Source organism: Zeugodacus cucurbitae, chromosome 3, assembly GCF_028554725.1.
Source record: "Zeugodacus cucurbitae isolate PBARC_wt_2022May chromosome 3, idZeuCucr1.2, whole genome shotgun sequence".
Classification (NCBI taxonomy): Eukaryota; Metazoa; Arthropoda; class Insecta; order Diptera; family Tephritidae; genus Zeugodacus; species Zeugodacus cucurbitae.
The window spans coordinates 55,347,565-55,370,423 of record NC_071668.1 but is presented as its reverse complement, the minus strand read 5'-3'; the positions used below and the strand labels follow the sequence as shown (position 1 = coordinate 55,370,423).

The 22,859-nt window shown below is 36.6% G+C and overlaps 1 protein-coding gene across 3 annotated transcripts in view; it reads right to left on the bottom strand.

The window, feature by feature from the left end:
- Positions 1-19,174, bottom strand: part of LOC105216530 (voltage-dependent calcium channel subunit alpha-2/delta-3) — a 106,829-nt gene extending 87,655 nt beyond the window's left edge. For all 3 annotated transcript variants that reach the window (XM_054226840.1, XM_054226839.1, XM_054226841.1), the window contains exons 1-2: positions 18,534-19,174; positions 5,329-6,653 (exon numbers count right to left, since the gene is read on the bottom strand). In XM_054226840.1, coding sequence (XP_054082815.1) covers positions 5,329-5,438 — 110 coding nt within the window. In that variant the 5' untranslated portion in view covers positions 5,439-6,653; positions 18,534-19,174. The remainder of the gene's footprint in view (positions 1-5,328; positions 6,654-18,533) is intronic.
- Between the last annotated feature and the right edge of the window lie 3,685 nt (positions 19,175-22,859).

The window sequence follows — 22,859 nt, the reverse complement described above, 5'->3', positions numbered from 1 at the left end:
CGTATATACCAACGTTTATAGGTCTCATGACAGCACTTTGGTAAATAGATTCCGCCGTGTAGGCAAAGCAACGAGAGTCACTGAGTATGGTATATAGCGATAGCTTTTGGACTAACTTCAAAACAAATTCTCTGCCAGAACATTAAAGATTTTTTCCTCAAAACACTTGGTTCTCGATAGGCCATGTCGATCTTTCCAGCTAATTTTTGTCATGAAGCAGTTAAATGCATGGCGTACCATATAGGGTACATGTGATTTAAGGCAATTAAGGCTTCATCAGTCGATCAAATTGATCTGCATCGCAGTTTGGTTTACTCACAGTAGGTGTCATAAATGCAAACGGTTATTTCAAAATTCCCTCAGCTTTCAGAAGTTTATAGTCAGTTGTCAGTGAGCTAACGAAGTGGTCGGAAGTCTACAAATTGTAGGTCTTGAGGAATAAGAAAGAAATCAAGGATATTATTTGTCTTTATGTACTGGTGAGATTCTCTATGGGTTTTAACATCACAAAACCACTAAAAGGTTATGCCAAAACCCTGAACTGATGGGGTTAAATGGACCTCGGATTCGGATTCAGCGACCCCAAAAGCATGAGGTATGCATAGTAAGACCCCCAGGTCTGACCCACATTTTTTGGTGGCTGTGGTATATGAGAGGATAGAATTATGATTTCGCATAATTTTTCTTTCAACAACGCAAATATGTAATGTTTGCGGTTTGTGTTTTGAAAAATTAGCCGAAGTAATTACCAATATTCAACTTGGAGTTCCCTTGACTAGTGTATAACAAGTCGAACATCATAATTCAGGATAAAATCGGTACCCCAGATTGAACTGTACGGCGTCAAGAATACTCAACTAGCAAGCTCAGTATGTTCAGGACAGTCCCAATTCCATAATTAACGTATTTGGAAATAACCAAGTTACATGCTCAGGATCTCTGAACATGATATAAAAGTATTACGGAGCTTTAAAGTTACTTGGTTTCGCATGTCCGGAACTCTTAACCAACGTTGATCAAATATTTCCGATACAAAAAAATGATTGTTGATTGAATGTAAGATGTATGTATAATATACTAAATTAACTCCTTCAAAATATAAGTAACTGACGTTTCTGTATTCATGTAATACCCATATTCCATATAAATAAAGTCAAATATAAAATTGTGGCATTGCGGTTAAATATCAGTATCTGAGGCTAAACATCCGATTAATAGTTTTTCTCAACAGATATTCTTGGTAGGTTGGTTGAAAATGGAGGCAAAGGGAGTCTGAGCACAAGCGGACGCACTTAGGTCATCATTAAGCTAATCTTTAATGAGAATATTTATTTGGAAAATCTGCCTGAAGACTCATCCGAAATGGTGAAAATTGTTCACCACTGATGACCTCCAATTTGTTGCTGTTCCCGAAAAATTTCTCATTGGGCACATATGTAGGTTGCTTATATGCTAACCTGCCATATGTAGTTAAGTAAAATGCCTTGGTTCTTTTCTTGTATATATACATCTATGCGACTATTCTATGTACATATGCTTTAGAGATTGCCAAAATATGCGCTTATAAATATAACAATTATCCACATCACTGATTCTTGTTCTAAATTCTTTGATAACAAAAACTTAAAGAAGCTTGCTTTTGGAATTCAGTTAAGTTGACAGCACGTAGCAAAAATATATATGTATACAGAAGAGATACATATGTCTATGGTCGTATGTTAGGAAAATGTAGAACAACATTTAGCAGTTTTTAACCAAGTAACAGATAGCCATTATTAGACGTCAACAATTTTTTCTTAAATGAAACATGTTTCTTCTTAAATTAGGATAAAAAAGGATTCGTGATGAAAATGTAATGGCAATTGTGCTGTTTTTTATATATATCATTATCAAATATTTTTAGCAAGGCTCTACAAGAATTCTATTACTTATCTGCTTTAATGGTAAATGAGCAATGGCAGATGCGAATTCATGATTAATTGAAATATTTATATGGATACTATTTTTAGATATATTCCTGAACATAACTAATAATTAGAGACACGGTAACAACTATATTATTTCTATAACAAACTAAGAGAATAGTAAAAAGGGAAAATCTCTAAGAATAATTAAGCTATTTGTGTCGGAAAAACACTGTCTGAACTTCACAAATAAATTCCATAAACTCTTAAACATAACTTGGATAGAATATATTATGGATCCAACAGAAAGGTTATCCCACAACCTGTATTATGCAGTTCTTTAAAAAGTTTCAACGCAAAGGTATGATCTTATCAGCAAGCTCACGGCGGTCAGTTGTTCACTATCTGACACCGAAGAGTGAATTTAAAACCAAGAGACTTTACTAATTATCATATAACGCCAGATAGAAAGCATTCTCCCCAGCACTGAATATACAAACTATTATGAATAAACATCTATGTAGTAACAGATTAACTCTTAAATGTTAATAAGTTTAAATAAAGCCATAAGAATCACTAACAACGAACAATTCTTAATTGACTTAGATTTCATATCAAAATAGCAAGCTAGATGAACTCTTTTTAAAACAGGCGTTGGCATATGTATTCAGTCATTCAAATAGAGAAAAATAATTTCATTATTTTAATGTTTTAAAAAAGAAAATAAATCAATTTAATTCACTGGCTAATAATTCTATAAGCATCTTATTAGGCATTATGACGTGTTTAACTACCATATGTGTACCCATTTAAGGAAATTATGGAACGCCCACGTTTTTGTATAATTTTCATTGGTTGAAAATTGTCAATTTGGCATTTAAAAACTTACCATTTTTTTACCTAAAAAACGAATTCTTTTTTCAGACTTTAATATCCTTTTTGAATTTTTTTTGTTTCAGCAACTCATTTGGCCGGAATCATGTCAGCAGTTAGGGAACTTTTTTTCTGGCACCACCAAAGATAGCATATAACTCCGTAATTTTTCAATATTTTTGCAAAAAAAAAATTGAAATGTATCTGAAAATATACAGTGGAACTTCCATAACTCGATCTTCTATAAGTCGAAAATCTCTATAACTCGAGCTTTTGAATTGGTAATAGCGTTTAGAAATCAAATTTCATACAATTTTGCTTCCATAACTCGAAGATCTCCATAACTCGAACTCTTGAATGGGCAATAAAAGTCAAATTTCATACAAATTTCCTTCCATAAATCGAATTTTTTGGTTAGGGCATAATATAAAATTAAAAATTTTCTATCGAGGTAGAATTTTAAAGGAGTCCCTATATTCGTATGGAGGCGAACAAAAAAAATTATATTACACTTATAGATTTCATAAATCGTGTAACAAAGGCATGAGATACAGATGTCAAGAGCCAAACGATAGCATAAAGTGCACCAATCAAAATTACAGAATACATGATTTAATGTATTTAAATAAAACTTTTTGCGAAGTAAATGACTGAAACTGTGGGTAAATCTATATATAATATGTTTAACTCGAAGTCTCTCTAACTCTAACTTTTTTGTGGTTTATGGTAATTCGAGTTAGAGAAGTTCCACTGTACCTTACCTTTGAAACAATCTACGTACACTGATATAGCCCCTTAAAACTTAACCAAATTAATGTCAATTCATGTGCTTCTGAATACTTCAAAATATTTTTTCATAAGAGGTGCCAACTGTTTGAAAATTACAAAATATGATAAACGAACTGACATTAATATATTGAGTAAAAAAAGTCTGAATAAAACAAGGCAAGAATACAATGGGTAGGTTATGTTAAGTGGCATTGGGTAACAACTTAAAAATATATGAGAAGACTTTGACAAGCGCGGCCACTTTTTTATACTCTCGCAACAAAAGTTGCTAAGAGAGTATTATAGTTTTGTTCACATAACTGTTGTTTGTCATAAAACTAAACGAGTTAGATATAGGGTTATATATATCAAAATTATCAGGGTGACGAGACGAGTCAAAATCCGAATCTCCGTCTGTCCGTCCGTCCATCCGTCCGTCCGTCCGTGCAACGGATAACTTGAGTAAAAATTGAGATATCTTGATAAAACTTGGATAAAACTTGGGACCGTGAGAAAATGGGCAAAATCGGACCACTGCCACGCCCACAAAATGGCGAAAACCGAAAACGCAAAAAGTGTCATAACTAAGCCATAAATGTAGTTATAAAAGTAAAATTTGGAACAGAGGATCGCGAGGAAGGGGCATATTTGGATGTAATTTTTTTGGGAAAGTGGGCGTGGCCCCGCCCCCAAATCGGTTATTTGTATATATCTCGGAAACCAATAAAGCCATATAAACCAAACTTTCTGCAGTCACTTCTCTTACGTACCCCACTACACACCATGAAATTAGTTGAAATCGGATAATAACCACGCCCACCTCCCATACAAAGGTTAGGTTGAAAATTACTAAAAGTGAGTTAACTCAGTAACGAAAAATGCCAGAAACACTAAATTTCACCAAAGAAATGTCAGATAGAAGCTGCACTCAGATTTTTTTACAAAATGAAAATGGGCGTGGCATCGCAAAATCGCTTCACAACCACGCCTACTTTCTATATACCAGAACTTTGAAGACGATCTGAATCGTTTACTTTACAATATATAAAGTAAGCACTAGTGAAGATATCGATGCAGAACTTTGCACAAATACTATGTTAATAGTGTGGCAGCCCCATTCTAAAAATCGCCGAAATCGGACCATAGGTTTTCAAGGCCCCATTAATCGAACATGAGAACCTCGGTGCTTCTAACCTAATATTATGGTTTCCAACATTCAATGGACTTTATGCACTATATATGACGAATATGTGGGTCAAATTGTATATTATATAATATAAATAAAGTTAAATAAATAAATTGCGAGAGTATAAAATGTTCGGTTACACCCGAACTTAGCCCTTCCTTGCTTGTTCAAATATGTATTCAATCAAAATGGTAAAATAAATGTAGCATTATAATATAGGTAGCAAACTGGATTAAAATCTCGGAGATATGTCTGTGAAGGGTTGCCAACTGTTTGAAAATTTTCAGGATAGCATAAAAACGCTGTAATATGGGTATCAGACTAAAGTAATTTACAGAGGTTTTAGTTGAAAATAATATACTGGAACTGAGTTGCCACCTGTTTAAAAATAAAAATTATGAAATTAAATTGATAACATTAATACAATTTTATAATAATAGAATAAAATAAAAAAAAAAAGTATGGCCATATTTCCGAAAATTATCTGCTTGAAATATTTGCGAATAAGAGGAAACACACTGCAATATGTGCAAAGATATATGTATATGTATATGTGCTTATATAATATACTAATTCATAATTTATATGCAAACTCACTCATTATGTGGTATATCCTCATCCTGATCGGCGACCACAGCAAAAATATTCAGTTTAAATAGCAAAACAAACAGGCAAAGCGCCAAAGCGCCCAAATGCTTGCGCTCCATTATGACGTGGCGTCGCGTGTCGCGGCTTCTGCGAAAGTGTTTATTTGTTTACTTGTGAGTGTAACTTCTGCCACTCTTCTTGTTTTTGTTTTTGATAATTTAAATATGTGCGCGACAACACTAGGTTTTTTATATTTGTTTTGGCGCTTTCGCGATTTGCGCTTTTTATAGTTTTAGCAAATTGCTTTTGACGCTTTATTTACGGTCGTCTATTGTTGCTTTTGTAGCTTTGTATACATGTGTAGTATAGGCTTTTTGGACACCCAGCGTGCAAGTAGGCTGTTGCTGATGATAATGATTTGTTGTGCCTTTTAACGGCCAATTGTTGCTGTTGTTGTCGTTGTGTTTGCTTTCAATTTAACGTTGGTTTAGCTTTGTATTATACTTGTTGTTGTTATTGCACTTTGTTGTCATTATATAACACTACACCAACACACATGAATGGCTATAATTAGTTAGCTGTTGCTTTTTGTTGTTGTTGTTGTTGGCTATTTTTATTGTATTTTTATTGGGCTTTTGTTTATTTGATTGTTTTTATATTGTTCTCAATGTTTATTATCTACCTTTGTGTCACTCGACACGCACTGGCCCACACTGCAATGTCGCGCTCACCGGTGCGTATACGTAATGCGTAAATGTACGAGTGTGTGAACGCGAGTGTCTGCGGATGTGTGCGCGACCATTCATATGCAGCAAACTAGCGAAAAATCTGAACGAGTGAACTGTGTAATTTTCATATTTAGCTGCGCAGCGGGTGGCGTTGTGGTTGCTGTTTGTTTTTGTTCTTGTTGTTGTTGCACTTGTGCGGTTTTAATGTATTTTCCACTGCGTTTTTCAAGGTAATTTTTTTATTTAACGCCTTCAACTGTGCGTATAAGCTTATATGCTTTATATGTTTCTCTAATAATTTTCACACTCACGCTTTCATTCACTGCGCTGTAATTTACGCACACCTGCTCGCCATGCTGTAAGCCTTGAACTGTTATTGTACACAATTAGTTGTCAGCATTTGACACACACACTTTTTATCCATATTTTCAACGAGTATTCAGCGTAATTTTTTTAATTTTTTCTTAATTGCTTGCATAGGTTTGTGATATTGCATTAATTTTCACTTATTTTGTTATTATATAAACCGATATGTGTTTTTAGTTGATTTATAACCATTTATTGACACGTAATGTTTTGTTATTTTAGTATATGTACCGGGCGAAACTGCAAAGAGAAGAATACAAAAATAATTAATTTTAGGTTAGTTGAAATTACTAGAAGATATAGATCTGTTATTTTAATTATATTTGAGGTATACACTGTAAGGGTCGGCAAAAATCCTCCGCTGAAACCTCCGCGAGGGTGCCGACTGGTAATAGGTACCACAGTGCCGCAACTGAGTTGTGGGATATCTAGCTAAGGTACGAGTCCATTGTTGAGTGTTTGTTGCTCTTCAATGGCACAGCATTCGGTGATGTAGTCGTATCATGGTTGGGGGTAAAACCAAGGGCTGGATCAAGGTGTCATGCGACCCGTGCCGATCAACCTGGCTGGGGGCCCTCAAATAGCCCAGTCTTGAACGGAGCTTACGGATACCTGGCGCCTTCCGTAATAAGAAAGCCTTGCTTGCGTAGCGGTGGCTATGCGCAAGTGGACATAGATTCCCCTACACTCGTGGATCCAAATATGAGCACATTAAAAGAAACTAAAGAAAAACCAAGGGAGTCCGATTCTCCCTCTATAAAGTCGGGAAGGAACAGATTGTTCCGAAAAGAGAGCAGCGTATGCAACGAGCTCTAGAACAGTTAGCACGAAGACAGTGGCTAAGCCTGGTCTGAATGCTAAGGTTGACACCAGTGCTGGTGCAACAACAACAAAGGCAGCCGGAGCCAGGCCTACCAACCGGGGGCAGAAGGCAAAGGAAGATGCCAAGTGTGTAGTTGCTGGTGTATCAACCGGAGAATGGCCTACCTTTAAGGTGGAAGAGCCATCAAAAGCGAAGTATGCGGAGAGAAAACGCGCTGCATATATCTTACGAAGAGCGCACCGGTACCCACCAACAAAAGCTCACAAAAGAGCTCCAGGAAACCTTGGAGTGTGCTAAAGCGGTGTTACCCAACTTTAGCTTGGAACCGCCAGTTGTCGCTACTAAAAGGCAAAGGTCAGCTGAAGAGGCTAAGCCGTCAGCTAAGCGGCCTAAAACAAGGCGTGAGATGCCCAACAGATCCTTTGCGGAAGTGGCCCGGAACCGCATCATCATTGGTGTTCTGGATGAGGGAGACCCCGAAGGAAAAATTCCCAGAACCCAATGGAAATGGGTACAGGCTGCGCTGGCTAACGTGGCTCTGGAAGTGCTATTAAGCAATCCAGGCCCGCCGTCGTCACGCACAGATGCTGGATGGTACCAGGGTCAGATCAAGCTAGTAGCTTGTGATGACGAAAGATCGGTCCAGCTATATATAGCCGCTATTGCCAATCTTTTTTCAAAAAATACAGATTCTAAGTATTAAAGGGAACTATGGCACCCTTGGTAAACTTGTTATAAGCGCAACTATGGCGGTGGATCTCTACTGGTGTGGGCTGTATTTGGCGCCAAAGGGACGTCTCAAATTTGCTTTAGTATGAAAGCAAAAAATATATAGAATTCCTATTGTGAAACAATATTTCACAATAAGCAGTCGTCCTCAACCCACCACTAAGCTATGTAACTGTGCCCCCAGTAGGTTCCAACCAAAGTTTTGATAACTTTTTAATGTTTTTCACGCTATAAGCGTTTTTATGCTCTCGCAACCCAAGTTGCTAAGAGAGTATTATAGTAACACTTAGCGGTTGTTTGTGTCACCCAGAAATAAAAGAGTTAGACACCCTGAGGAGGTTGGTTTTAAAAATAAACAAAAACGGACCATTGCCACGCCCACAAAATGGCGAAAACCGAAAACATATGAAGTATGTCTGAAATCGGACCATAAGTTTTCAAGGCCCCATGTATCGAACATGAGGACCTCAGTACTTCTAATAAATTTTTTACCGAAAATATAAGTTAGTCTCTTATACCTGAGACAGACATGTAGTATACATTGTAGTATGCTTCAGAAACCATAAGTGTATCACCAGTTTTCCGAATTTTGTTTGAAAGCAAATGGTGTTCCGTACTACAATAGAGTTCTAGAAACCATTGAAATTTTGTGGTGTTGTGAAATGTACTACAATGGATTGTATTGAACACGCCGAAAGCTTTAAGCTCTTCTGCCACAATCATATGTTTTCTGACATTTTCATATACAGAAAATAAATTAAATTCAAAATTAATTGAAATCAAAAAACAAAATTTGAAAAAAATTATGTGAAAAATATGTAATATGTAATAGTTATATTGGACAATAATATTTTAAGATTGCTTGAAGTTATAACTAAGTCAGGATCAATTTTCCTGCCTGTTATTCATAATTACATTTTGCTTGAATTTATTTGTATCAGCTGATGAATGTAAACATAGTACAATATACTACATGTGTGTCACTTTGCTGGTATATGGTTTCTTGAGCTTTGATTGTAGTATACATCTTAGTATAGAAACCATATGTATGTCTGTCTTAGGTATTAGATACATTGAAGAAATTGAGAGGGAACATTTTTGTTCTAATAGTATGTGTCCGTGCCAAAAATGAGTGAAATCGGGTCATAACTTCCCCTAGCTCCCATATAACTAATATTTGGGGTTTCAAACTTTCATCGGATTATTTTGCAGTATTAACTTTATATTATTAATATAATTTTATAATTTTTTTCATTATTATATATCTGTTATTGTTTTTTGGTTTTGGTTATTGGATAAATAATGTTATTATTTCTTTGTTTTGTTTCTAATATTAATTTTATATACAAACATTTTTCAATGGAAAATTTTCAGCAAATAATAAATAGACAAATTTATATTTCGAGTTTTGACCAATCAAACACCTTTCAATAACTCGCTAGTCCTGACAAACCATTTCAATTTTTTGCACCCTAGCTACCTGATTTCTTTAAGCTTTAAGCATGTCCTCCGAAGACTGAACATTCGTGGAGATAATGACTTGTTGTGTCATCTATTTCAACTCATTCTTTACATTTGCCCAATTCTATCTAAACTGGTTTCTGAAGTTGAGATTGCAGGACTAAGTATATCGAGTGATGACCCCTACCCCTACCCTTTTTTCAGAACCCTTTCATTTAACACTTCATATATAAAAATTACCGTATAACATACTGTCAAATATATCTCGAGATTTATATACGTCGATGCATAGAGTATTAAAAATTGCATATTAAAATTGCATTTGATTTTTTAATAAATTCATCACTGCTTCCACTTTTTGCGCCGCCACACACAGCAACATCGCAACGGCCAGTGCAGGAAATTGCCAAATGCACAGAACATATATAACTGTGTATATATGTATATATATATATATATGTGAGTATACATATATACTAAATGCAACTCTCTATATATATACTTAATCATTTCTTCATTGCAATATAAAATTTGACCTAGAAAACGGTCATAAACACATACATACATATGTATGTATGCGCTCACAACTACAACGACCAGTCGCGCTGCACTTGTGTTGCATACCCACAGGCGCGGTGACTGCAAAAGTATCTATACTACGATGTTTCAACTGGAATGTGCTTTTACGTGCACCACATGGCACGCATGTGCATTAGCCTTAGCATTCCCGTATTGACAGCAGTGGGATGGCGAAGGAAGCTCGTAAAAAATCCACATAAATACCCAAACATGCAATTCGAACTCAAGTTAAGAGAGAAATTGAACATAATGTGTATATGGGGAAAGCGAAATCAATTAACAGACCCACTAACCCATTACGACGTCAACTAGAAGGACGGTAGTAATTATATGAGTCAATTAATGATATTTAGACTTAGAGGACATCATATCCAATAATTAAGAACTGAAAAAGATATAGACCGATTTCTTATTTTTAAAATCATAGCTGGCACACAGGGAGGAAATTTTTATCAAAGTTTATTTTATATATAATAAAGTAAAAATTAGGTCTAATATTGTTTTAAATGGGAAGTAGGCGTGGCTGTGGCCCGATTTCAGATATTTTTAAACTGGAAGGTCAGAATTTTAAGAAATGTATATACCAAACTGAGTCCAACTGGTTGCTGGGATCAATTCGCCTCATCCTCCTGATCAGTTTGATATAAATAACTCTATATCTAACTCGATTTATTGAGTTATCAATAACTGTTAGGTGAACAAATTCATAATAATTTGTGAGCCTCGTTACTTTTCTACAAACATATAATTATAAGGACTTAGTTTCCACAATGTGTCTGTGTATATTAGCTGGATTCTCTTGCCGTCTAAAATTACCAAAATCAAAACTCCAAACTTTCAAACTTCAAATATTCGAATCGCCACCACCAAAATAACACAAACTTCGTAACCTTAGACGAAAATTATACCAAAACTCACTCCAAAAGAAAACACAAAAAGATAAAAATGCAACACGAAACGCCCTAAAAGCATATTTGCGATACAGTTCGAATGCAATAGCAAAAACAAAAACAACTTCAAGCATCCACAAGGACGACGGATGAAGAGAGTCAGAGCGGCAGAGAGTCACAATGAGTGGGATAAAATGGCATAATTGAGAGTGAGTGTGAATATGGTTGGGTTAGTTGTGGAGACCGAGGACATTCTAAAGGATAACGCATGATAATTTCCATTACAATAAAAGTGTCACAAACGTGCTGGCATACATAAGATAAATGAGCATAAACTCTCGCACTTACATACATACATATGTATATGTCTGTATGCCTGTGGTATATGTGTGAAAGACATTTATGGACGGTTTGAATACAGGAATAAAGGCAAAAAGACACATGAAAGTTAATACCCGTACCTACACATTACACATTGCAAATATAGTTATAGATACGGAACAGCGTACTTGATTTCTTCAAACAGTGCGTTTATGAGCAATATTTGATTTCCTTTGGACCAACAGATCAAGTCTAGCAATTTATTGCTATATTTTTATTAAGATCACACACAATTTGACCCATATATTCGGCATAAAGTCCAATAAAAAAACGAAAATCATCATATATAGTATATAGGCTGAGGTAATTCCCGAACCGATTTCACTCATTTTCATCACCAACATACATTACATCTAAGATTATATGCTCACTTAAAGGCTAAGATATTTCACATATTTACCGATTTATAAGCTATTAAGCCCATCGTATTTTTGAAAATCCTATAATTACCTATGTGACAGCTAGGGGAAGTTTTGACCCCATTTTAACCATTTCGGGTACAGAGACATACTAAGAGAAGAAAAAGATATCCTCTGAATTAAATTGAGATATCTGAGAGATTCACCGATATTTTCGGTGAAAAATTACCATAAGGCACTGAGTTCTTCATATTCGATATCCGGGGCATTGAAAAGTTATAGTCCGATTTCGACAATTTTTTCACAAGTGATGCTACGGATCATATACAGTATTTGTGTAAAGTTTTATTTCGCTATCTTCATTGCTTCCTTATACATACATTATAAAGTGAAGGAATCAGATGGAATTCAAAATTGAGTTATATGGAAAGTTGTCGTAGTTGTGAACCGATTTCATCAATTTTCCAGACGTGGTATTATATACCGAATTTCATTGAAATCTGTCGAGCAGTTCATTGAAGAAATGAAACTTTCCGTTAATACTAGGTTTCCGCTACGACCATGCTTGTCTTTGTTTGCTGTCTACTCTCTTAAAATTGAATGTAAACCTAACTCAACACAACTGGATGATTACACTGATAAACACTGTAATGATTTTAGATGTTTGTGTACCCTCATTAACAATATTATATATAAAACAATTTTATTTCAATCACGTCTAGATTGTTTGTGACAGCTACATATTCACTTCTGACCTCATATACGTGTCTCATTTTAAGTAACTTCATTTATACAACTGTATAACTAAATATAGTATTCGACTAACTACACCATATCAACATTCTTACATCGTAAACATGTCGCTAAGGTGTTCTAACGACTCCGACAATTTTTGTTGATTTCACTGTTCGGTTCAAGAGAAATCCTGTGTTCCACACAAATTTTCTATAACGTATATGAGACTGGTAAAGGTTAGGTTGGGCTAAACAAGAACCCAGACAAATGTCATTTGTTATACCAATGATTTGGATCATGTAAGTGTTTGTTATTTTTGTTTGACTCAAGTGCAAACACACTACCCATTAACCAAAGGCTTAGGCTAACAGACATACCACATAGTGCCGTGCTGTCTGTACCAAAGTCTCCAAATCGATGAGAGAAACAGGATCCCGGACTCAGAGAAGCAAAAATTAGAGATTGAATGTCTGCAGGTCCATGAAAGGGCTTTGAAGAAGAACTAAATGATCAGGAAAACTCGCCTGAAAATATTTTGTGAACGTTGTCCAAATTTTTGGAGGAAACCATAAATCGGAAAAATACAAAGACTTCAGAAATGAACTTATAATGACAAATAATACTTTGAGGTGTAATACTTATGTCCTTCATAATACATATGCTGGACTCTCATTTGAATTTCTTTCCAGTAAATTTGATTGCTGTTGGTGACGAACAAGGTTCCATCAGGACATTTCCTTAACGGAGAAGCTCTATCAAAGGAAAATGAGCAAAGGAATATTTAAGATTATTGTTGGAGACTTAAAAAGACCTTCCAGGAGCCAAATATTTACGTAGATCATAAGTAATTTTTCTATATTGGGCAATAATATCTTTAAATGTAGCTGTTGTTGCTGTTTAAAAAAAAAAGCATGATTTGATGCCATCATTTGCTCTATATATTCAGCTCCGGGTGTATCTTCTTAGAGGTTACTACCACAATTTCCTACAGGATGACTATGGATGTAGTTTCGTTAGGTTGAGGTTTCATTATAGATATTACTGTTAGATTAGGACCTAATAGCAATATTTTGGTCCTCGATGTTAAGAACGCGTTCAACTCCGCAAAATGGGCAAACATTATAAACACATTATACAAAATACGCGCTCCCCAATACCTCATTAATATAATAATGAGCTATTTTAGCTATTTTAGCACTAAGAGGTATTCTATTTCGAGTGGAGTACCGCAAGGATCGGTTTCAGGTCCCCTCTTATGGAATCTGATGTATGACGGGGTGCTAATAATACAACAACATCCAAAGAGCGTAAAATTAATAGCATGTGCTAACGACCTCATAGTGGTAGCAGTGGCCAAGCACCTACGTTAAAGGTTCTTTTCCATGAACAGAAGTACTGCTCATAAGCACAAGGAAAATTGAGAAAACAATTACTCTCACTATAGGGGAATGTGAGATTACTTCACAGCCACAGTTGAAGTACCTAGGGGTAATACTGAGATTTTTAATTTCAGAGGCTATGAGCTCTGTAATTTTGTATGCGGGATCAATATGGATCCAGACGTTAGATATTAAAGCTAATGCTAGACCAATAAACGCAACACATAGACTGTCTGCAATAAGAGTAGTATGTGATTTTCGAACCATATCCAACGATACTGCTGAAGCCCTAGCCAGCATGCTGCCTATTGACATCCAGGAAGATGAATTCGTGGGACTGCATAAGTTAGCAGCGTCCCTCTCCAGAGAATATAAAGCTAGAAGAGAGGAAAACGAGCATCACGAAGTGGCAGCAACGGTGGGAAATATCAACCAAAGGACGTTGGACCCACAGACTAAAACCGGACATCCATTCGTGGATACATACACAGCATGGGGACCTTGATTTCCACCTGACCCAAATATTAAGTGGTCACGGGTGTTTTAGAAGTTACCTTTATAAATTCCGTAATGAGTTTAGTCCGTATTGTCCGGCGTGTGTAGAGTCTGTAGAAGACTCTGAACACGTATTTTTTCATTGCCTTCGCTTTATAGATATAAAGATTAGGCATCAGTCAGTCCGCGCTATAGAGGAGACGACTTAAATTGTCATAACACTCCCACGAAGTAATACTTAATCAGGTGGTTCCGTGGGAGAGTTTTTGTGTTGGGAGTAGGTTAGGTTTAGCAGCTTCTCCTTACTAAAAAATATATTTTGTTCAAACCCAAACAGTTAGTAATACCACAAATAACTTTTAAACCACAAAAATAACGAACTGCACACATTCACACTGAATCCAACAAACTAAATCCCGCAGGAAAATGTACGAGAAATCACACAATTCAAACGCCACAAAAATATGCAAAAGAAGACATTATAAAACACAAACCTTTAAATCTATTTTCATAAGAATATTTCGCACAAAGCATATCCCAATTGGCAATGGCAAGCAGCAGCCAACAACAACAGCAAAAACAATGAAAACTAACCGGACCAACCTCAACAAAACGAAAGCCGAGACAACCGACCACCTTGAGTACCAACCAACCAACCAGACTCCTGTGCTGGTGCGCACAATTTCCATGCAGTTGCTTGGGGAAATTTAAGTTTTAATTGAAACACAAACAACTACAACAATAGCAGCAATAAAATAAAACTTTTTTTATAAAATATTTGTGCGATTGTTGCTATTGTTGTTAGTATAACAGTGGCCATTGATATATTTGTTGTTGTATTTTCTGTTGTTATTGTTGTAGTAGCAAGTTAATGTTCATTGTACCACGAAGGACACTCTCGAAGGAGCAGCACAGAGATAAGTACGAGTATTCTTATATATTTTCATTGTTTATGTGTGTGTGCGTATGTATGTATGTCACACACACTTACTTCACTTCAAAGCGGAAGTAAAACAATTGTGGCACCATAAGAAAAATTTGCGAACTAAATTTACAGTAAAGTGGTGAATAAATTCAAAACGTATAAACACAAAAATGATAATTCAAGAAAACTTCTTGCCTATGGATAATAATAGACAGGGATTTAATAGAAATTATTTACGAAAAGCGAAAAGCAGGAAAAAACAATGGCATATTACTTGCTTTTACGTTTTGGTGGCGCCATAAAAAGCGAACAGTCGAAAATATTTCAGGTGCAATGAAACTTTTTACTTTGGCACTTTGAGACTGTTCACGAAGAAACCAAAGTCAGTGCGAAAAGTTTAAGCGCAAGATGAAACCAACCAACGCTCGAGATGTTAGTCAACAATGTGGAGTAGGAGTCGGTGCAAAGACAAAGCAGCCGAGAAAAGGAAAAAAAAAGAAATGGGCAATGAAACCACAACCGCATGAAAAGTTAACGAAAAGCGAGAAACTTGAGATATTTTTTACAACATACAAACGTACATATGTATTTCTGAAATGTATGTTTATGTGTGAGTATCTGAGCGGAAGCGACAAAAAATTTATAACTGTCATTATCTTTGGACTTATATCGGCCACAAGCGCTTGTAGCTACATACAAATATGAATCTGTATATACATGCAGATATTTATATGTTTTATATATACATATATGTATGAATATATACATACAAACATTTGTATGTGTATGTGCGTGTGTGTTTGCATTCAATTGTCCATCCATCCTTCAGGTCGTTCATATCGTCAAAAAACTTGTGGCCATATTGTTTGAGCATACAGCGGCAGCAGCATCGCCACTTTCGCAGATGAGTACTACGATAAACCGTTATTGTAACGTACTCGTACTACATAATGGCAGATGTCCTCGGACGGTCGTTGGTAGTTTTGTATAAGTAGATACATATGGACATACAGTTAGTTGTAGATATATATATATATATGTAAGATGAAGTTGTTGTAAGCATGATTGTTGTTGTAACTATAGTAGTAGTTGTTATTATAGTTGTTGTTGTTAGTATTGTAGTTGTTCTAAGTATAGTTGTTGTTGTTAGTATAATAGTTGTTGTAAATGTTGTTGTTACAGTTGTTATTGTAGTAGTAGTTGTAGTTTTAGTCGGATTTTTAGTACTTATTGTTGTTATTGTAACTTTAGTGTTTGTAGTAGTAGTAGTAGTAGTAGTAGTAGTAGTAGTGGCATATACTTGCAAATGGCGCATATGGTCGCAAGTGCGTAACGGTAATTGCAGTGGTGCTCGAGTGATGGCGCGTGCTAACTACATTGTTGTTGTTGTATTTGTTTTTTTCCTTCTTATTGGCATTGATGGTAGCACGACTAACCTATACAAATACGAATGCTACAACTACAACAACATGTTTGGAGCCCACTGCCATTCATGGATGTTTTTGTTGTTGCTATTGTTATTGTAGCAGCATAATAATTTATATAATAAGCGTGTGTTTGTGCCCACAAATGGACAGTTGACTCTTATTATTTTTTGTGCTTTGTTTGGCAGCAGCGCCTTTATAGATACAGATGCCTCCCTTCTACACACCGCACCACTAAAGCAACTAACTCTAGTGGAAGCCACTAACAACAAGCAAGCACAAATACTACTCCTGTGGTTTCCTATTGGAGGGAGGCACACTTCAAGCACACCATGTGCTCCACCAAATAGCAGTGCGACCTTGCTTTGCTTGTGTGGTTGTGCAGCAAAACCAAACCCGTAAATTGAGGACCACACTTCTATCCTCTGCCTTACCCATCACATTTTCCACACATATTCTTATTCAACCGTTATCCTCAGCAATTCACCACTTTTCACGCTTCACACTGCTTTTCCGCTGTGCTTTTACGGTGTGAACGAAGCAACAGCTTCGTAGCCATTAAAATAAAATATCTTTATTTTATTCCGTAAATTATTACCCACAAAAGGCCATATGTAATACGCACATACACGCGCGCACACGCATACGCAACGGACACGCATTTATTTGTGACACAGTTACATATGCACAGTGTCGACTCCTTTTTTAATCCTTGAAATGTCAAAGCATGAAATCAATTATAATGCAACTCTCATTCAATTCAGTAGTAAGTAAGTAAGTAAGTCAGTATTGAGCTGCGTTGTATGAACGCGCGCCTTTACGCACACATTTACATGTATGCGTGTCTCCTTGTCTACTTGAACTCCCACTCCGCAATGCGCAAGCTCGGCTTGACAGCGCTCACAGCTGCTCTCGCTCGTGTGTGTGCTCTCTCTCTAACATAAGCGCTCACACACTCTGCTGTGCGCTCACTCATATCCGCTCACACTCTCACTTGTATGCAATCTCGCTCGTACATATGCGCTCTCACTCATTTGTACTCTCGTCGTTCACTCTCGCTAAAAGCAAACGTCGCGCTCTCACACAATCTGTAGTAAGAATTCATACAGTATACTCGCTCGCCCTAACGCTAATTGTAAACTTCATTTATACTGCTGCCTCTCTTTCTACATACGCTGCTACTCTCACGTGTTGTCTCGCACTCAGCTTGCGCCACACTCACTATATTCACTCTCATTAAAATTGAGTGCCACTCATTTTACTTTCCTTCTGCATTACCGTTGCTTTTTCGAAGAGCGCGACTTTGCAACTCCGAAAATCCGCATGCCAAAACAGTTTACTTCCGTTTTCACCGTATATTACAGAAATGAATTTCGAAAATGCCAAATTTCGAATGTTTTTCATTGAACGCGTATTTCCACACATTTCATATTTGTCTGCCTAATTTGTTTTGCAGCCCTTGGGGGTTGTAAGTTGCAACCCTCCCCACAGTCAATATTTTACGAATTGTTTATGTACCTACGAGTGCGTGTGTCTGTTCGTGTATTTGTGAGGCGCACACTGTCGGCATAAAGCGACGCGCCTCTGCCCTTAATGGGACACCTGCCAGCACCAGCCCCTTGTAAGCATACCCCCAACCGACGTGCGGCCTACAAACGCTGCTGGCGCATAGCGGGGTCGCGGTGGAGTTGCTTACGAGAAAGAAGCTAGCGTAGACGAGAAGTATTTATGCTTGAAGGTGTGTATGTGAGTGTGCGTCCGTTCCCTTGGCTTTGTGTTGCCTGCCAACCCGAAAACATCGCCCGACACATAAGAAATTGTGGTGTACAGAGATTTTCTCATTCGGCATTGTGGGGCTGCACTGCCGCAGCAGCAGCAGCAGCCGAATAAAAGAAATGAAACGCTATATGTATGAAACGACGACTACGACGACGACTTACAATTCAATGCTCCAGCAAAATTTCCGCACATAAATTTTCATATGTATTCACAGCACTGCCGAAAGATATTTATTTCGAAAATTAATGGCTTTCTTCCATGCTTCACAAACACATACTACATATATTCGGTATTTTCTGCGCAACTTTTTTCAAGCTTTTTTTTTGTTGAAATTAAGTTCGTTTTAGCTACTTAATTTCATTACTTTTCGCTGTAACAGTATACAATTCACTTTTCACATTCACATTTCACATTTTTGGTTATTTCGAAAATTCCAGCACAAAAGTATTGCAATATTGTGCCTGATATGCCTGCGCTACACGCTACAACACACTCGCTACAGTGAGTAGATGTGGAAAAAAGTTAGACGTTTTCAAACCGAATTTCATTACAATCGCACACGTTTTCGTGCTGAAAATCGCTGGAATTTCACTTCGTTGCACATTTCCAATACGTTTTCATGCAACGCTTGCAGCCTTTCGACAATCTTTTATTCAACTAGCGTGAAATTTAATTTTCAACTTCAGCGAAAAAAAATAGAGTTAACTGTGCTTTAGTGGTATATGCTATGTGCTTAGTGGTGTCACGTTCATTGTGTTTGACCAGCGCCTCAGTTCGAAAAGGCTTCCATTCGCGAGGGGTTTACGCACCGTACTAAATGAGAATCACATTACGCTGCTATGTGGCATGGCATTCGCATACAATGCATTCTTCGTCGCTCGCTCGCCGTTAGTGCTCACCATCACATAAGCAACGCTGTGTGCACCGTTAGTCGAATTCCGCAACACATGAGCTGTTGTAAAACCCGATTGCTCTCACTAGTTTGCCCACCCAAAAACCGTGAGTGGAGCGCATTTGGCTCTCGTTGGAGCAGCGTTTACAGTTAATATTCGAAGTCGCAGCTTGCAACCCTTAAGTTCACATCCGGTTTAGAAGCGAAATATTTTCGAAAATGAAAATATTCGACAGCGTTGATATTTCTTGTATTTCATGAAATTTTATAAAATAACCCACTTACATTAAATAATAAATTTGTTAAAGTATATAAATTACTCGATCTAACACAGGACTTCCACAACTTATTCTATACTGTAATTACTTATTAACCAATTAGAATAGCGAAACACTTAGAATTAAGCGAGTTCAAGGTTTGTTTGAAAATTTCTTATTAACCCCTCTTAAAATGTTTATGCGCGTTAAAATACCGATATTTTATTATTTTCGACAAAAATCCATACTAATATTCGAAATATTGTTCCGCTATACAATTAAGTTAGAATTTATCGGATTAGTAGAGCATTGCGACCTCGTCATTTTCCACTCAATAAATCTCACACCTTATGAATCCCAAACAAATGTGTTAATACCATTTCAGTCGAACAGTTTACGGTTTTTTCGGAGCAATTAAATTTATTTTTGACGTCGCCATCGAAGAAGAAGAGCACCGTATATACCAATCGCTCTTGGATTTCACTGCGTAGATTCCCAAACCAAGACTCGATTCACCGATAGATAGTGGGAACCGCTTTAAGCGATTGTAGCGGAATTCACCAGGGCGCGCCACTCGTTTCTCCTTTTTGCTTTTTGAAAGTGAAGCCAGGTCACTTGATCCTTCCATCGGAGTGGAGGTCGTCCTCTTCCGCGGCTTCCTCCAGCGGGTACTGCATCGAACATTTTCAGAGCTGGAGTGTTTTCATCCATCCGTACAACATGACCTAGCCAGCGTAGCCGATGTCGTCGTATATATCGTAGAGTCGTCTCATCGGATGTTGTCATCGTCCACGCTTCAGCGCCATACATCAGGACGGGAATAATGAGCTACTTATAGAGTTTGACTTTGGTTCGTCGAAAGGACTTTACTGTTCAATTGCCTACTCAGTCCAAAGTAGGTCCTGTTGGCAAAAGTGATTCTGCGTTGAATTTCGAGGCTGACATTGTTGGTGTTGTTCATGCTGGTTCCCAGATAAACGAAATTATCTACAATTTCAAAGTTATGACTGTCAACAGTGACGTGAGAGCCAAGACGCGAGTGCACTGACTGTTTGTTTGATGACAGGAGATATTACGTCTTGTCCTCATTCACCACCAGACCCATTCGCTTCGCTTCTTTATCAAGTCTGGAAAAAGCAGAACAAACGGCGCAGTTGTTGCTTCCGATGATATCAATATCATCGGCTTACGTCAGCAGCTGTACGCTCTTATAATTCTAATTATTATATCTATTATGCAATTATATTAGGGGTTTTTCCAATCTTCGAAACACCTCTCTAACTCCAATTTTAGGATAGCCTTTGACTCTTTCAACGTTTTCTATGCATGTAAACCGACGGCCCTCCAAGGTTCGCTTTGTTTTGGGAAATAGGAAAAGGTCTGGCGAATATGAAGGCTGGAGCATCGTTTCAGTAATATTTTTGGCCAAGAATTTACGAACAAGCAACGAAGGGTGAGCTTTTAAGAAACGGAAATCGCCAAGCTCATAATGTCAAGCTCATCTAACCTAAGCGGCAGCTACAGACAAAGTAAGCAATGAATACAACTGAAGTCAATAATACTAAATTTAAAAAATATATGAAAATTGGACTCTCCAAACCCGCAAAATTGAAAATTCCCATTAATATTTGAACACACCTCGTAATAAATTATAATAATATATTTTTAATCGCTCTTCTACTAAGCTACTCTGTCATGCCTAATACAAATTTATTGCATTGAACATGTTTTCATGAATTGTTTTTATAATAAAGTAATGTTATCTATAGCCATAATTAGCATATATTCTATTTTGCGTGAGGATTTCTTGCACTCGCTTGATAGTGGCTAGGGGTTATCAGTGAAAGCAACTAAATCGGTACCTTTGAACTCTTATCTCCGCTGTGAATTCAGATGAGTACGCAATCGAATTATTTGAAAAAATAAAAAATAAAGCAAGTAAGGAAGGGCTGCCAACTGCTTTATAATCTCGCTCTTAAAATGAATCAAAGGAGGGAGAGTATTTTTAAAACTTTATAGGGGTATTCAGACCAGCTTTGTTAATTCGTTAGTCGTTACAAACAAATCAACCGACTTATTAACTTCATATCTACGTCAAAATAATTTCTATTAGTTTGAATGGTAATATGGACCGATTTAATACATTTTTAGCTTCTAACGTTTTTCTTTAACGAGTTAACTCACTTTTAGTAGTTTCCAAAGTAACCTTGGTATGGGGGATCAGATTTCAACAATTTTCATGGTGTATAGTCGGCTACTAACGGGAAATGTGAAAAAGTTTGGTTTATATAGCATGGGTAATTCAGGGAATATATACAAAAACCTATTTTTGAGCGGGACCACGCCCACTTTTCGAAAAAATTATATCTAAATATGCCACTCCCTATAGTGATCATCTGTACATTTAATTTTCATAGCTTTACTATTGTGGTTTAGCTATAGCTCTTTATAACTTTTCAACTCAAGTTATCGCTTGCACGTACGAGCGAATAGACAGATGTCTGAAACTCTTGATCATTTGAATTAACATATGTTTATAACTTTATACATATGAATCATAGCACAAATATCTGCCAAATTCTTTGTTATTTCCTTTATTATTGAACTTGAGACTCGCCTTAACCCTGTAAGAACTGCCTTACCGGCGTTAAATTCAGTTCTTTGCAATTGGTTGTGAACTTCGCTATAGATGATAAGGCAGTTCAAGTTGAAAACGTGAATGTAATTAAAATATAACGAAGTTGTGGATAATGATCATTAATTGATTCAATTATAGATTTAAATATTAGACTGTGGTCCAATCTTCAGTAGAAGTTTTATGGAACTGATAGGAAGAAATCAAACAGCTTTATTAATATATATCAATCGATGTATTGGGAAAAATTTTCAAAACAAAAATTAAACAATAGTGGGAATAAAGCTAATTTGATGTATGTTAAAGTTTGAATAATTGGTGGGAGTATCAAATATGACTTGATAGCAACGTGCCAGACATCACACTGGTTAATTGATAATCAGTAATTAAGGGGATAGTCTGGTGTAGAAAAAAAAAATTGTTATTTATGTTTACAAAGTTTAATTAATTAAGAATACTTCTAAAAGAAGATTTTCAATGCTCAAATAATATATTCCTGACGCAGCATCTAAATTGCTCGGCCTGACGCGTAACTTTAAAAAGGGATTTCTCAAAACCGTCTTTTTCAAAGTGATACCCACAATTTCTCAAGAACCAATACCAACAACGGGACCAATATACCTGAAATTTTTGTTGAGTCATCTCCAAATTATATTAATATTGCTCGGTGATGCGACAAAACAGGCCGAAAAAACGGCTATTG